General features: G+C 47.0%; 1 protein-coding gene across 1 annotated transcript in view; it reads right to left on the minus strand.

Annotated features, from left to right (window-relative positions):
- Positions 1–205: 205 nt before the first annotated feature.
- The window catches only part of ZBTB8B (zinc finger and BTB domain containing 8B), a 17,038-nt gene continuing 2,147 nt past the window's right edge, over positions 206–15,096 (minus strand). Inside the window, exons 2-3 of the mRNA XM_008051427.2 lie at positions 3,761–3,939; positions 206–523 (exon numbers count right to left, since the gene is read on the minus strand). Coding sequence (XP_008049618.1) covers positions 206–523; positions 3,761–3,939 — 497 coding nt within the window. The remainder of the gene's footprint in view (positions 524–3,760; positions 3,940–15,096) is intronic.

The following is a 15,096-nucleotide window of genomic DNA, read 5'->3' on the forward strand; positions in this document are numbered from 1 at the left end:
CCTCAGAAACCAATAACTAAAAAGTTATGAGTCCTTTGAGTCACAAAATCCAGCCTATATCACATAGTCTAACAAAAAAGCAAATACAATAACAGTGAAAAAAATGTTCCTCTCAGGGTTCCATGAAATGGGACAAATGGTGTCTTCCAACCATAGAATGAACACTGACGAATTCTAAAATTTCTTCCCCACCCTTTCCCCATTGCTACGTAAATGTTTCTTGGTCTGATAAGCTGGGCCGAATTTGTGGTTTGTCGTCAGAATCATCTCCTGCGGGGTCGTTTTCCTCACCAGACTCCACATAGATTGGCCAGTCATTGTCTGTGTCACTCTTTTCTTGGCTTTCAGACGAGGCTTCCACCAGGCTAAGGTTGATGGGCATCAAATCATCGTCATCATCATGTGTGTCTGTCACGCAGGTGCAGCTGTCACACAGCCCGAAACGCCGCAGCCCCTGAGACAGGTGACTCGTGAAGGTTCTTCTGCAACCTTTACAGATGATTGGACGATTGGATCTGTGGACCTGTAACCACAAGAAGACACAGTCAATGTCACAGAGGAAGGGTTGAGCCATGACCTACAAGGCCCTATGTGATCTGGTTCCTGCCTGATCCTCCAGTCCTGTTTCTTGCTAATCTTCTGATTGCTTTTTTCAGCCACGGTCCATCTTACTGAGGTACTTTATACCTCAGGGCCATTGGACATGCCTGGAACGTTCCCTCCCCACATTGCCAACTCCTCACTCCTTAATATCACCTTTGAAGCCAGGCTCGGTGCTCAGCCTATAATCCCGCGCCTTTGGGAGGCTGAGGTGAGTGGGTTGCCTGAGCCCGCGGGTTCGAGAACCGCCTGGGCAGTGACACCTCATCTCTACAATAAATCAAAAAATCAGCCGGGCGTGGTAGTGCATGCCTGTAATTCTGGCTATTTGGAAGGCTGAGGCGGAAGGATCGCCGGAGCCCAGCAGGCGAGGCTGCGGTGATCGGGAGTGGCCACTGCACTCCAGTCTGGGCGACAGAGTGAGACTCCAACTCAAAAACAAAAACAAAAAAACCAAAATATCATCTTTGAAAGAAGTCTTTCTAATGTTCTGGATCAGGTTATGTCTCTCCAGTGTCCATCCTCACCTACACTTCTTCGTCGCACTTCTCACAAGTCATTGGCAAAATTCACCAGAATGTACACTACAAGAGGGCAGGGACAGAGTCTGCCTCATTCATTACTGCTTCCCTAGTGCTTAGAATATAAAGGGCACTGAGGGAACTGATTAGGATTATTATGTTTTTAGACACAGGGGTCTCACTATGTTGCCCAGGCTAGACTCAAACTCCTGGGCTCAAGTGATCTGCCAGCCTCGGTCTCCCAAATAGCTGGGATTGCACCACCACGCCCAGCTCTGATTAGGATTTTTGACATGGTTTATGTACCTTGGATTGTTTAATTGTTAGGAAGGCAGGTTTGCTAGAGTAGACGTCTGTATTCCTCAGATGTGCCAGCAGATGCTTCACCTTTGACTTTCTCATTGAAAAATGCATTGCTTGCTTGAGAACAGCTTTGTGGTAGAAAAGAAGACCTGATCTGCTATTCCACACAGCTCCTCCTAAGGGCAATAGTCCCAGAGGTCCCCTCTGCATTTTCTGTTTTTTTCTTTTTTGGTTTTTTTGAGTTGGGGTTCTTATTCTGTCACCCAGACTGGAGTGCAGTGACATGATCATGGCTCGCTGCAGCCTCAAACTCCTGGGTTCAAATGATTCTCCCACCTCAGGTTCCTGAATAGCTAGGACAACAAACATGTGCCTCTACGCCCAGATAATTTTTTGATGTTTTTGTAGAGACGAGGTCTCACTATGTTGCCCAGATTGGCATCAAACTCCTGAGCTCAAGCAACCCTCTTGCCTCAGCCTCCCAAAGGGCTGGGATTACAGACATGAGCCACTATACCTGCCTAGGAACTATTTTTCTAATGTGTGAGCTTTTCAAGAGCTCCAGCTGATAGAAGCTCTGTGAACCAATCAGTGCCTCTCTTTTAGAGAGCTTTGGATGCAAGAGAAACACCAGAGGCAAAGATAAAGAGAAGCTGACGCAGAAGGGCCAACCAACAATTCTATCAATCCCAGTGGGTATGAAGTGGCATCTTACTGTGGTTTTGATTTGCATTTACACTACAGTAATAATGTATTGAGCATCTTTCATGTGCTTATTGGTCATTTGTATCTTTTTGGAGAAATGTCTAATCAAGTCCTATGCCAGTGTTTAATTGGTTATTTGTCCTTTTATTGTTACACAGTAAGAGTTCTGTATATATTATGGATATTAGACTGTGTGTATGTGTGTGTGTCAGGGTCTCACTCTGTCGCCCAGGTTGGCATGCAGTGGTACAATTACAGTGGCACAATCTCAGTTCACTGCAGCCTTGACCTCCTGGACTTTGGCAATCCTTCTGCCTTAGCCTCCTGAATAGCTGGAACTACAGCATATGCCACCACATTTGGCTAATTTTTTTTTTTTTTTTTTTTTTGAATTGGAGTCTCACTCTGTCGCCCAGACTGGAGGGCAGTGACCGCTCCCAGCCACCGCAGCCTCGACCTGCTGGGCTCCGGCAATCCTTCCGCCTTGGCCTTCCAAGTAGCTGGAATTACAGGCGTGCATTACCACGCCTGGCTAATTTTTTATTTATTGTAAAGATGAGGTCTTGCCAAGTTGCCCAGGCAGGTCTCGAACCCGCGGGCTCAGGCAATCCACTCACCTCAGCCTCCCAAAGGCGCAGGATTACAGGCTGAGCCACCAAACCCGGCTGGCTAATTTTTTGATTTTTTTATAGAGACAAGGTCTCAGTATGATGCCCAGGTTGGATACTAGTTAGATTCTTTTTGTTTGTTTGTTTTGTTTTTTTTGAAAGCAGGATTTATTGAGAGGACAGAAAAGTTCCCACAGTGGGAGGGGACTGAAGTGAAGGGGTTGCCACTAGCTAGATTCTTATCAGATAATATTCCTTGCAAATATTTTCTCCCATTCTATGGGTTTTCACACTCCTAATAGTGTCCTTTGAAGTCCAAACTATTTTTATGTTGGATTTTTCAAAAGACTGTCTTGCTCAAAGATGATAATAAACACAACATCTTTCTTTCGTTTTTTAAAAAATAAAATAGAGATGGGGCCTTGCTATGTTGCCCAAGCTAGTTTTGAACTCCTGGCCTCAAATGATCCTCCTGCCTCAGTCACCCAAAGCGTGGGGATTACAGGTGTGAGCTACCATGTCAGGCCTAATGCAACATCTTTCTAAATGGCCAGAATGCTTTTTAGCTAGTGGAAATCACCTGCTCATATAGAGACAGAACCCTAGATTTAGCCCATTAGAGGGGTGATCCCCTTAGGCTGGAGTCCTCTTTGACTGCTGCCCATAGGTAGCCCTATAATGGCAGTATACCCTTTCCCCACCCCTGGGTGTAGGCTTAAGTGGGAAACTGAGGATGCAGTTTACCTTTGGCATTACTGTTCTCTACCTTATAGCAACCATCCCTTACCAGGATATACTTTATTGACACTTCCCTTTATAAAACTAGTCCATTCCTATGTAAGTTTTAATTCTAAGTGCCACCAATCCAGCTTTAATTTAATAGTGAAAACATAAACATATGTTCATAATGCTCTGCAAATATCCAGAGGACAGAAAAGTGAAAGGCAGCCTGGCTTTGTCCCTACGTGAGATGCTATCATGAGCCAGCCCTGCTGGGAAAGCACTGCCAGCTCAGACACTTACGCTCAGGGCATGGCTCCGCAGGTGCTCCTGCCGCGTGAACCTCTTGCCGCAGGTCTCACAGGGATAGGGCCGCTCGCCTGTGTGTGAGCGGATGTGCCTCTTGAGAATGCCCTTCTGTTTGGCAGTGTAAGGGCAGAAAGGACACTTGTGGAGCTTGATGGGGACCACCAGCACATCACCTGGGGAACCAAATGCATTGATTTAGCTGTACGATATGCAGTGACAGCCTCAGCCACCCTCCAGTGGAGGAGATCCAGAGCTGGGGATGTCCACCAGCCCAGATGGAGGAGGGGGACACCAGCTCCGACACCAGCTAACAGCTAGATGCTGTGTGCAGTCCCAGCTCCTCTGGAAGCCCGAGTGTAAAGTGCACTTCTGATATCATGACGCAAGGAATACCATAAGGCACCAACTTTCACACAACCCAGCTGTGACTCACAGTTAGACATACAGCTTACATTACAGCCTTAGAACACACGTGCCTGATGTGGATAACTGGAAACCTTTTTCCCACCTTGCTTATAGAACCATGACAATGTGATTATCACTCACATAAATAGAAATTGTTCCTCTCAAGTTTTCTGAGTTATACTTATTGCAATGGCCACCCCTCAGTATCCACTGGGAATTGATTAAAGGACCCTTCTCAGATACCAAAACCCAAGGATGCTCAAGTCCCATGTTGGCCCTGCAGATCCCAAGAATACTGTATATTCTATCTGTGATAGGTTGAATCCATGGATGTGGAAGCTGTGAATGTGGAGGGCCGACTATTCCAAGATGTGTTCTGTCTTTCCAGGCCCTTCAGGAGTTACAGGCTTTGGTCATATCATACCATATATGAAGTCCCTAGTGATTCAAGCTTTCCAGGCAGAGAAACCTGGTTTGAGTCCTGGCTCTCCCACTTACCAGCTGTATGGCCTTGGACATCTCACTTAACTTCTCTGTGCTTTGCTTTCCTCATCTGTAAAACAGGTATGATAATAGGTTCCACCTCAGAAGATTGTGGTAAGAATGATATGAAATAGCACCTATAGCACAGCCCCTGGCACATAGTAAGCACTTGTAAACATCAGCCATTTTTGCATCTCACCATCTACTCAGCATTTCTTTTTTATTATTAGTTTTTTTACTTGTCTTTTTTCGTTGTTGTTTTGCTTAATCAGCATTTCTTTAAATTACTGAAGGTGGGTATAGTGGCTCATGCCTGTAATCCCAGCACCTTGGGAGGCGGAGGCGAGAGGATTGCCTGAGCCCAGAGGTTTGAGACCAGCCTGGGCTAACTTGGTGAGACCTCATCTCTACAATAAATCAAAAAATTAGTTGGGCGTGGTGGTACGTGCCTCAGCTACTTGAAAGGCTGAGGTGGAAGGATTACCTGAGCCCAGTAGGACGAGGCTATGGTGGCTATGAGCATGCCACTGAACTCCTACCTGGGTGACAGAGTGAGACTCTGACTCAAAAAAAAAAAAAATTACTGAAGTAACTCCTTTCTCTGGGACTGTCTCAGGACACCTACCTGGGCTTTGTCTTTTCTGAGGTGCCACAAAAAGCATGACATCTCAAATTCCAAGTGAGAACCCAGCATCCTTTTACATAAGGGGGAAATTATTCTCATTGCTTCTAGTTCCTATCCAAATAATGCCTAACATTTTGCATAACCTATAGTGACTCCAAAATCTGTTTCCCAGGATAAAAGGAGAAGCTCATAGCTCATCACTGCACACATATGTGGGATTATTATTATTATTATTATTATTAGTCAGGGTCTCACTCTGTTGCCCAGGCTGGAGTACAGTGGCACAATCATAGCTCACCACAGCCTTGAACTCCTGGGCTCAGGTGATCCTTCCACCTCAGCCTCCCAAGTAGGTAGAACTACAGGTGTGCTCCACCACGCCTGGCTAATTTTTTATTTTTTATAGACAAGGCCTCATTATGTTACCTAGGGTGGTCTCAAACTCCTGGGCTCAAGGAATCCTCCCGCCTCGGTCTCTCCAAGTGCCAGAATTATAGGTGTGAGCGATTGCACTTGGCCATGTGGAATTATTACATCTCTCACTGCTTGCAGTGGTACTGAGATGCCTGAAGAACAGGAATGGTGATCTGTTCTCTAGGATAAAGGCAGCAGCTCAGAGCTCATCATCCTTTTTACTCCTCTGGTGTTGTGGAATCTTCCTGTGGTTTTCCCCCATCACCTTAGCATCGCACTATTCTTTTCTTCCTGATTATCTACAAAAACATAAAGTAGAATGGGCCCGATATAAGTCCTGGGGACAACTGTTAACTATTTCTCCATCAGAAAAGTATGAATTATCTCAACACTTTCCTTCCTCTTTAATTATCTCACTGCCCCAACACAACAGGTCACTTGAATGCCTACTGCATGCCAGGCACTGTGTTAGGGTCCATCTTTACCAAGACATCCGTTTCCTCCCTCAAGAAACTAAGTCTAGCAGGAGAGAAATACATGTAAACGTATTCACACAGTGTGGTGTAACACATGCAAAGTTCAAAGATGAAGATATAGGTAATAAAATAATGATTCTTTCCAGGAGTTCAGAAGAAGTTTCACAGAAGAGGTTAACTTTGAGCAAGATTTTAAAAGATGAATAGAAGCTCGCCAGGAATTCAAGACAGAGAGAGGACTGTTAGGCAGAGGAATAACACATGCTTAGGCATAGAGGTAAATGAGAATATGGAGGATGGGTTGGGAGTTAGGAATGAAGTCAAGGAAGGGGTAAGAACCAGATTGTGATGGTGACGCTCACTCATTTATTCAGTGAATTTATACTGAGCACTGATTGTGTGTGGGGCTCTGCTCTAGGTCCTGGGGATACCCCAGTGAACAGAACAGACCTTGTGGAGCTGACACGTTAATGAACTTGGACCTTATTCTGTAAGCAGCTGGGATTTTTTTTTTTTTTTTTTGAGTTGAAGTCTCCCTCTGTCGCCCAGACTGGAGTGCAGTGGCCGCTCCCGGCCACCGCAGCTTCGAGCTGCTGGGCTCCAGCGATCCTTCCGGCTCGGCCTTCCGAGTAGCTGGAACTACAGGCGCGCACTACCACACCCGGCTAATTTTTTTGATTTATTTAGAGATGAGGTCTCGCCAAGTTGCCCAGGCGGGTCTCGAACCCGCGGGCTCAGGCAATCCACTCACCTCGGCCTCCCAAAGTGCTGGGATTACAGGCTGAGCCACTGAGCCCGGCCAGCAGCGGGGATTTTAAGCAAGAAGGATACATGGTCAGATTTTGATAACCAGGTGTGACTTTTAAAAGATCCCTCTGGAGGCAATTCAGAGAAAAGTCTTAAGAGAGGTAAGACTAATGGCAGCAAGTCTAGATGGGCGGGGATCACCAGTCTAGATGAGAGAAGCGGGGAGCTAAAGCAGCAGTCCTGGAGGTGGAAAGGAGACACACTCAGAAGGAGTAAGATTCACAGTGCTTGATGACTGCCAGAGAGGGAAGTGGGAAAGAACATATTCTATTTTCATGTTTTGCATTGGAGTCTCACTCTCTCACCCAGGCTGGAGAGCAGTGGCATGCTCACAGCCACCGCAGCCTCAACCTGCTGGGTTCAGGCTATCCTTCCGCCTCAGCCTTCCAAGTAGCTGGAATTACAGGCTTGCACCACCACGCCTGGCTAATTTTTCTTGATTTATTGTAGAGATGAGGTCTCACTAAGTTGCCCAGGCGGGTCTCGAACCCCTGGGCTCAGGCAATCCTCTCACCTTGGCCTCCCAAAGTGCTGGGATTACAGGCTTGAGCCACCACGCTCAGCAGAACACATTCTAAATGACACAGGTTCTGGATTAGTTGACCCAGTGGATGATGGTGAAATCAGCTGAGGCAGGGAACCAGGCAGAAAGGCAGGTATGGGAGGAAAGAGGAGTTCAGTTCAGATTTTACTGTACCCAAGGCTTATGCAGAGCATCCAAGTGGGAATATCCGGTTAGACAGATATATCTGGAGCTTTGGGAAAGACTCTCAAAAATACAGTTTTGAGAGTCTTCAGTGGATTAGGGTGGATGCTTTAACTGAGATCTAGCTCACTTCAATCCCTGTTTCCCTTGTAGGCCTGTCCTAGAGACCTGACAATCCTGTGTGGGAGATGAGCAGCGTCTTCGCTGTGCTTCACTGCCATTTGCAGACCACTGTCCTTCCTTCCCTCCTTAAAAACACGAAGGTCTCTCGAGGCTCAGACCATCAGATGATATCACTGCTGCCACCCCATTACAGTCACCAGGGGCCCTGGGTCATCCCCTCATTCCTTGGAGATTGTATTATATCACGTTCAAATATCACTCCCAGCATAATTCGTGTGAACCAAAATTGACCCTTCCAACACCCTGACCTCTCTGTTCTTTGATCTCTTCACCTCTCCTCCAAATACCTTATTCTCCACCCCACCTCAGCCACCTGATCCTGGATGGCCCATAGTTTTCAACTCTGCCTGCATATTAGAATCACCAGGAAGTTTAAAAAAAAAAAAATAATATATATATATATATATATATACACTAAAGTCTGGTCCCCATTCCAGGCCCAAGCCTCATACTTTTAAAGCATCCCTCTCATTCTTTTTTTTTTTTTGAGTCGGAGTCTCACTCTGTTGCCCAAGCTGGAGTGAGTGGCATGCTCATGGCCACTGTAGCCTCGACCTGCTGGGCTCAGGTGATCCTTCTGCCTCAGCCTTCCAAGTAGCTGGAACTACAGGCGTGCGCCACCACACCCCACTAATTTTTTGATTTATTGTAGAGATGCGGTCTCCCCAAGTTGCCCAGACTGGTCTCAAATCCTTGGGCTTAGGCAATCCTCTCACCTCAGCTTTCCAAAGTGCTGGGATCATAGGTGTGAGTCACCGTGTCCAGCCTACCCCTCCCATTCTAATATACAGTCAGGAATGAGAATTATAGCCCCATGATGACATGCCAATAACTGTATTTGTTCCACAAGTCACATTTAAGACACTCCACTTTCTAACCACTGTGGTGTATCTTTCCTGCTCACCCCTTTGCGTCCTGCTTCTGCTGGGATCTCCAGACCAAGGCCTATATGGTCATCTCACTGCCCCTCACCTCCTGGAGCCTAACTCCCTTCCTTCCCCAGTTCAATGCCCACAACTCATGAAATCACTGTTTTGCAGGTACTCTCAACTGTCTTGGCCACCCTCTCCCTCTATCTGTATTCACCTGGTTCAACCAAAACTCTGGTTAAACACAGCTCTCTTCCTACCTGAAACAAGCCCACTTACCATCACTGGGAAAAAAATATACAACTGTGTGTTCTGTCTTACTTTAAATCCATGACCACTGACATCTTTTTTTTTTTTTTTTTGAGTTGGAGTCTCACTCTGTCCCCCACACTGGAGTGCACTGGACGCTCCCGGCCACCGCAGCCTCGACCTGCTGGGCTTCGGCAATCCTTCCGCCTCAGCCTTCCGAGTAGCCGGAATTACAGGCACGCGCTACCACGCCCGGCTGATTTTTTGATTTATTGTAGAGATGAGGTCTCGTTGCCCAGGCGGGTCTCGAACCCGCGGGCTCAGGCAATCCACTCACCTCAGCCTCCCAGGGTGCGGGATTACAAGCTGAGCCACCGAGCCCGGCTGACCACTAACATCTTATGTCCACTGGTTCTGCCCAGGCATCTTACCACTTTCCCAGATCACTGCTTTACTCTCCCACTCTACTCAGTGACTACTTTCACCTTCCCTTTGCTCAAACCTCCAACCCCTCCCACCCCCTTCTCACTTTCATCAGCCACCCTTGCTTCTCCAAACATCGAGAAGAAGGAGCAATCAGAAGAGAATGTTCACAGGCTCCCAACACCTCCCAGCCTCCCACATGAACTCACATGATCTGCTTGCCACTCCTGTTACTAGGAATGAATGATCCTTTCTCCTGTCCTAGGCCAGACCAGTCCCTCCACTTGCTCATGGGACTCCATCTCCCCTCATTCCATCAACTATCCCTCTCTTCTAACTATCCCCCTCTCTCCTGGATCATTCCCATGAATAAATTAACATACTTATATATCATCTACCTTAATAAAAACTTTTGCCTGGCTGGGTGCGGTGGCTCAAGCCTGTAACCCAGCACTTTGGGAGGCCAAGGCAAGAGGATTGCCTGAGCCCGCAGGTCCGAGTCCAGCCTGGGCAACATGGTGAGGCCTCATCTCTATAATAAGTAAAAAAATTAGCTGGTCGTGATAGCGCACACCTGTAGTTCTGGCTACTTGGAAGGCTGAGGCAGAAGAATCACCGGAGCCCGGCAGGTTGACGCTGGGATGGCTGTGAGCATGCCATTGCACTCCAGACTGGGCTACAAAGTGAGACTCCAACTCAAAAAAACCCCCCAAAATTCTTACTTTATATCCCTCCCTTCAGTCACCAGTCCATTTCTTTGTATCCTTTACAGGAAAAACTCCTTGAAAGAAACATCTACACTATCTTCATATCAATTTCTTCAGTTCTCTTTTAAGTCTGCTCCATTCAAGTTTTTGCCCTCACTGTCCAATGATACTGCCCATGTCAAGTTCACTAACAACCTCACCATTGCCAAACCCAGTCAAGAATTCTCAGCATGCCTATAGGTAGTATTAGACATAGTCAATTTTTCCTTGAAATACTTTCTCCTCTTGGCATCCCTCCCTCTTTCTGAATTCTTCTCCTTCTAACTGGCTGTGCTTTGTCCATCTCCTTTGCTGGGTTCTCCCTATTTTCCTGACCTCTAAGTGTTGGTGATTCAGTCCTTAGAGCTTTTATCTTCTCCTTCTAGATCTCTAGTTCATGGAATATACTGGTTTTAAATTCCATGGACCCACTCACAACTCCCAAATTTATGTCTCATCTCTGACTTCCCCCTGGAACTCCAAACTTATATATGCAATTGCTCATCAAACATCTCCACTTGGACATGGGACGGACATCGCAAATGTTACATGTTAAAATCAACTGCTCGGCCGGGCGCGGTGGCCCACGCCTATAATCCCAACACTTTGTGATGCATAGGTGAGAGGATTGCCCAAGCCCATGGGTTCGAGACCAGCCTGGGCAACTTGGTGAGACCTCATCTCTACAATAAATCAAAAAATTAGCCAGGTATGGTGGTGTGTGCCTGTAGTTCCAGTTACTTGGAAGGCTGAGGCACAAGGATCTCCTGAGCCCAGCAGGCCGAGGCTGCGGTGGCCATGAACATGCCACTGCACTCCAGCTGGGTGACAGAGTGAGACTCCAACTCAAAAAAAAAAAAAAATCAATTGCTCAAGCTAAAAACCTTAGGGTCATTCTTAACTCCTCTTTTTCTCATGCTGCTTATACAAGCAATTCGCAAATTGGCTACTTTTGAGACAGAGCATAGTCCTAACACAACCACACCTTACCACTTACCTGCGAGCACACTGATTCAGAGAGTACATCTCTCACATGGATCATGCAGTCCCCTCCCAAGTCCTCCTGCTTCCACCCTTGCTCCCCTATGGTCTATTTCCCATGCAGTACCCAGGGAGATCCTTTAAACGTATAAGTCATTTTAAGTCACTCTCTCCTAAGACCCTCCAATGGGTTCCCATCTCAGAGTACAACCCAAAAGCCTTCCCATAGCCTTCAAGGCCCCACCTGGCTTGCCCTCACCTACTTCTCAGCCCTCATCCTCCCATTCTCTGCCTGGCTCCGCCCACTCGAGCCACATCAGCATCCTCATGGTTCCTTGAGGTCACTAAGTGTGATAGTGCACTTTGCTCTTCCCTCTACCTGGAATGTTTCTCCCTGATATCTATATAGTTTGCTTTCTCACTCTCTGAAGGTTTCTGCTTTAAGGCAACTCGTGGCTGGGTGTGGTGGCTCACACCTACAATCCCAGCACTTTGGAAGGCCAAAGTGAGAGGATTGCCTAAACCCATGGGTTCGAGATCAGCCTGGGCAACTTGGCAGGACCTCATCTATACAATAAATCAAAAAATTAGTCAGGCTTGATGGCCCACACCTGTAGTTCCAGCTACTTGGAAGGCTGAGGCGGAAGGATCGAAGCTGCAGTGACTGTCAGTGTGCCACTGCACTCCAGCCTGGGCAACAGAGTGAGACTGACCAAAAAAAAAAAAAAAAGGCAACTCATTAAAACATCTGCTATGTCAACATGAGGGTTAGCCCTACGCCAACCTTTTCTTTAGTTTCTCCTCTTTGAGGCTTATCACCATATGACTTCCTATTTATTGCCTGTCTCCCTAAACTAGGATGTTAGCTTCATGAGGACAAGGACTGTCTCTCTTTTTTTTTTTTTTTTTTGAGACAGGGTCTGGTTCTGTCACCCAGGCTGAAGTGTAGTGGCACCACCACAGCTTACTGCAGCCTCAACCTCCTGGCCTCAAGTGATCTTCCTCCTACCTCAGCCTCCCAAAATGCTAAAATTATAGGTGTGAGCCACCATGCCTGGCCAAGGATTGTCTTTTCTTTTCTTTTTTTTTTTTTTTGAGTCAGAGTCTCACTCTGTCACTCAGGCTGGAGTGCAGTGGCACAATCATAGTTCACTACAGCCTCAGCCTCAGCCTCAATCACCTGTGCTCAGGCAATCCCTCTGCCCCAGCCTCCTGAGTAGCTGGGACTACAGGCACACATTACCACATCCAGCTAATGTTTTGATTTTTTTGGTAGAGACAGGGTTTCTTTATGTTGCCCAGGCTGGTTTCAAATTCCTGGGCTCAAGCAATCCTCTTGCCTTGGCTTCCCAAAGTACTAGGATTACAGGCATGAGCCATTGTGCCCAGCCAGGACTGTCTTTTGCTTACTGTGAATATCAGTGCCTAGCAAATGGTAAGTGCTCAATAAATACCTATTAAATGAATGAATGGACAAGTGAACAAACAGGAATGATAAGATGTCTAAGAAGCAAGCCAGTGATGGCATGTTGGATACACCAACATTAAATGACCCCGTGATGGGGCTGAAAAGGAATGGGCAGAGAGATAAGAGCAAATGGTACTTGTGGTGTCAAAGGCCAGGGGAGGAAAGAATTTCTTTTTTGGGGGGGGGGTTGGAGTCTCACTCTGTCGCCCAGGCTGGAGTGCAGTGGCACGCTCAGTCACTGCAGCCCTGACCTGCTGGGCTTAGGCAATCCTTCTGCCTCAACCTTCCAAGTAGCTGGAACTACAGGCATGTGCTACCACGCCCAGCTTATTTTTTGATTTATTATAGAGACAAGGTCTCACCAAGTTACCCAGGTTGGTCTCAAACCCCAAGGCTCAGGCAATTCTCTTGCCTCGGCCTCCCAAAGTGCTGGGATTATAGGCTGAGCCACCACACCTGGCCAGGAAAGAATTTCAAAGAGAGGAAAAAGTCAACTACTGAGAGGGGTAAGGCAAGATGACACTGGGAAATCGCGTATTGGATTAGCTCTAGAAATGCACAGCTGACCTCATGAGAGCAGTTTCAGTGGTGTGGAAGGGGTGGAGGCCAGATGGTGGTGGGTTGAGGAAAGAGTAGAAACCAAACAGTAGAGGCAGCCAATGTAGAGGTAGCCAATGTAGAGAAGGTGGGAGGTGCTGGAGCTGGGGTTAGGAGGCTGGGGGAGGAGGGATAACAAGACAATCTCGTGCTTTGACAGTGTCTGCCAGCACTAGGGGTGAGCAGTGCAGACACATAACTACTACATAGTCTCCTGACAGGGCTCCTTGCTCCAGTCTCCCACCTCCACACCATCTTGTGCTAAGCCTAAATGAAACTCCTTGAAACACGGATCCTGCACCTTCTCAAGCTCAGAGATACCAAAATCTCCTCTGAGCCTATAGATAAACTTCACCTCTAGGCAATTAAGATCTTCCATGATCTGACTCCAACCAATTTTTCCCTGTACCCTCTTCTTATCTTCAGATGCCGTTTTCGTGAAGCCTTCCTGGTCTCCCTGGAGGAAGCCAGTTCTCCTTCTACTGAACTACTGGTACTCACACTTATGAGTGTCTTTCAACCCTAGTACCTTTCTATCATGTGATCTCATTTACATACATGTCTTACTTCCTCTAAGACATCATCAGTTCTTTGATGACCACAGCCATATCTGACTTATGTTTATGTTTTCACAAGGAAGGTGCTCAAACGTTTGAGCAAATAAATGAATAATCAAACAAATCAATCCTACTCTGTGTCTTGGCACTTGGAATAAACATACCTTGGAGCCATGTGAATCAAGTCAAAACCTGGCAGACCACAGGCATGGCCAGGGGCCAGGGCAGCTGCCTTGACACAGCACCCTGTAGTGAGAAACCTACAGACCCATAAAGGTTAGGCTTGAATGACATTGGCCAAATGACTACTTCATAATTTCCTTGAGCTCACAGGCAGAGGGGCTCAAAGACAAAGTCACTGCACTGAAACACTCTATCCACTTGAGCTGCCTCCAGTTTGTCTCATGAGTGAAATGAAGATAACCCAGGGTTCTGGTTTTAGCTGGGCCACCTACTTATCCACTCAGCATTCTTAGAAAACCCTTCTGGGTCTCAGTTTCTCCATTCTTTCTCTGCCAAACTCATGTGGCGTTATGAGGATGTAATGAACATTAAAGGCTGGTCACAGTTTGTGAAATGCTGTGATACACACAGAAATGAGAATTTCAACTAGTTTACACAGTGTGTTCATGAAAACGGTCACTGTCTTTCCAATGCTGGTTAAGTTGGTGTCTTTGAGGACATTATCAATCTTTTCAAGTCTAGTTTTAATCGGACATACCAGATGTTCTTGTTTTAAGAAAATGAAATTTAGCCGGGCTTGGTGGCTCAGCCTGTAATCCTGTGCCTTGGGAGGCTGAGGTGAGTGGAATGCCTGAGCCCGCAGATTTGAGACCCGTGTGGGCAACTTGGTGAGACCTCATCTCTACAATAAATCAAAAATTAGCCGGGTGTGGTAGCGCGCGCCTGTAGTTCCAGCTACTTGGAAGGCTGAGGCGGAAGGATCGCCGGAGCCCAGCAGGTCAAGGCTGCGGTGGCCGGGAGTGGCCACTGCACTTCAGTCTGGGTGACAGAGTGAGACTCCGACTCAAAAATAAATAAATAAATAAAAGAAAATGAAATTTTTAGCCAGGTGCAGTGGCTCACACTTATACTCCCAGCACCTTGGGAGGTGGAGGCAAGAGAAGTACCTGAGCCCACAGGTTTGAGACCATCCTGGGCAACTTGGGGAGACCTCATCTCTACAATAAATCAAAAAATTAGCCAGGTGTGGTGGCGTGCCTATAGTTCCAACTACTTGGAAGGATCACCTGAGCCCAGGAGGCCAAGGCTGCAGTGGCCGTGAGAGGGCCCCTGTATTCTAACCTTGCTAACAGAGTGAGACTCCTACCCCCACCAAAA

Source organism: Carlito syrichta, unplaced genomic scaffold, assembly GCF_000164805.1.
Source record: "Carlito syrichta isolate Samal-C Ts95f unplaced genomic scaffold, Tarsius_syrichta-2.0.1 Scaffold172275, whole genome shotgun sequence".
NCBI classification, from domain to species: domain Eukaryota; kingdom Metazoa; phylum Chordata; class Mammalia; order Primates; family Tarsiidae; genus Carlito; species Carlito syrichta.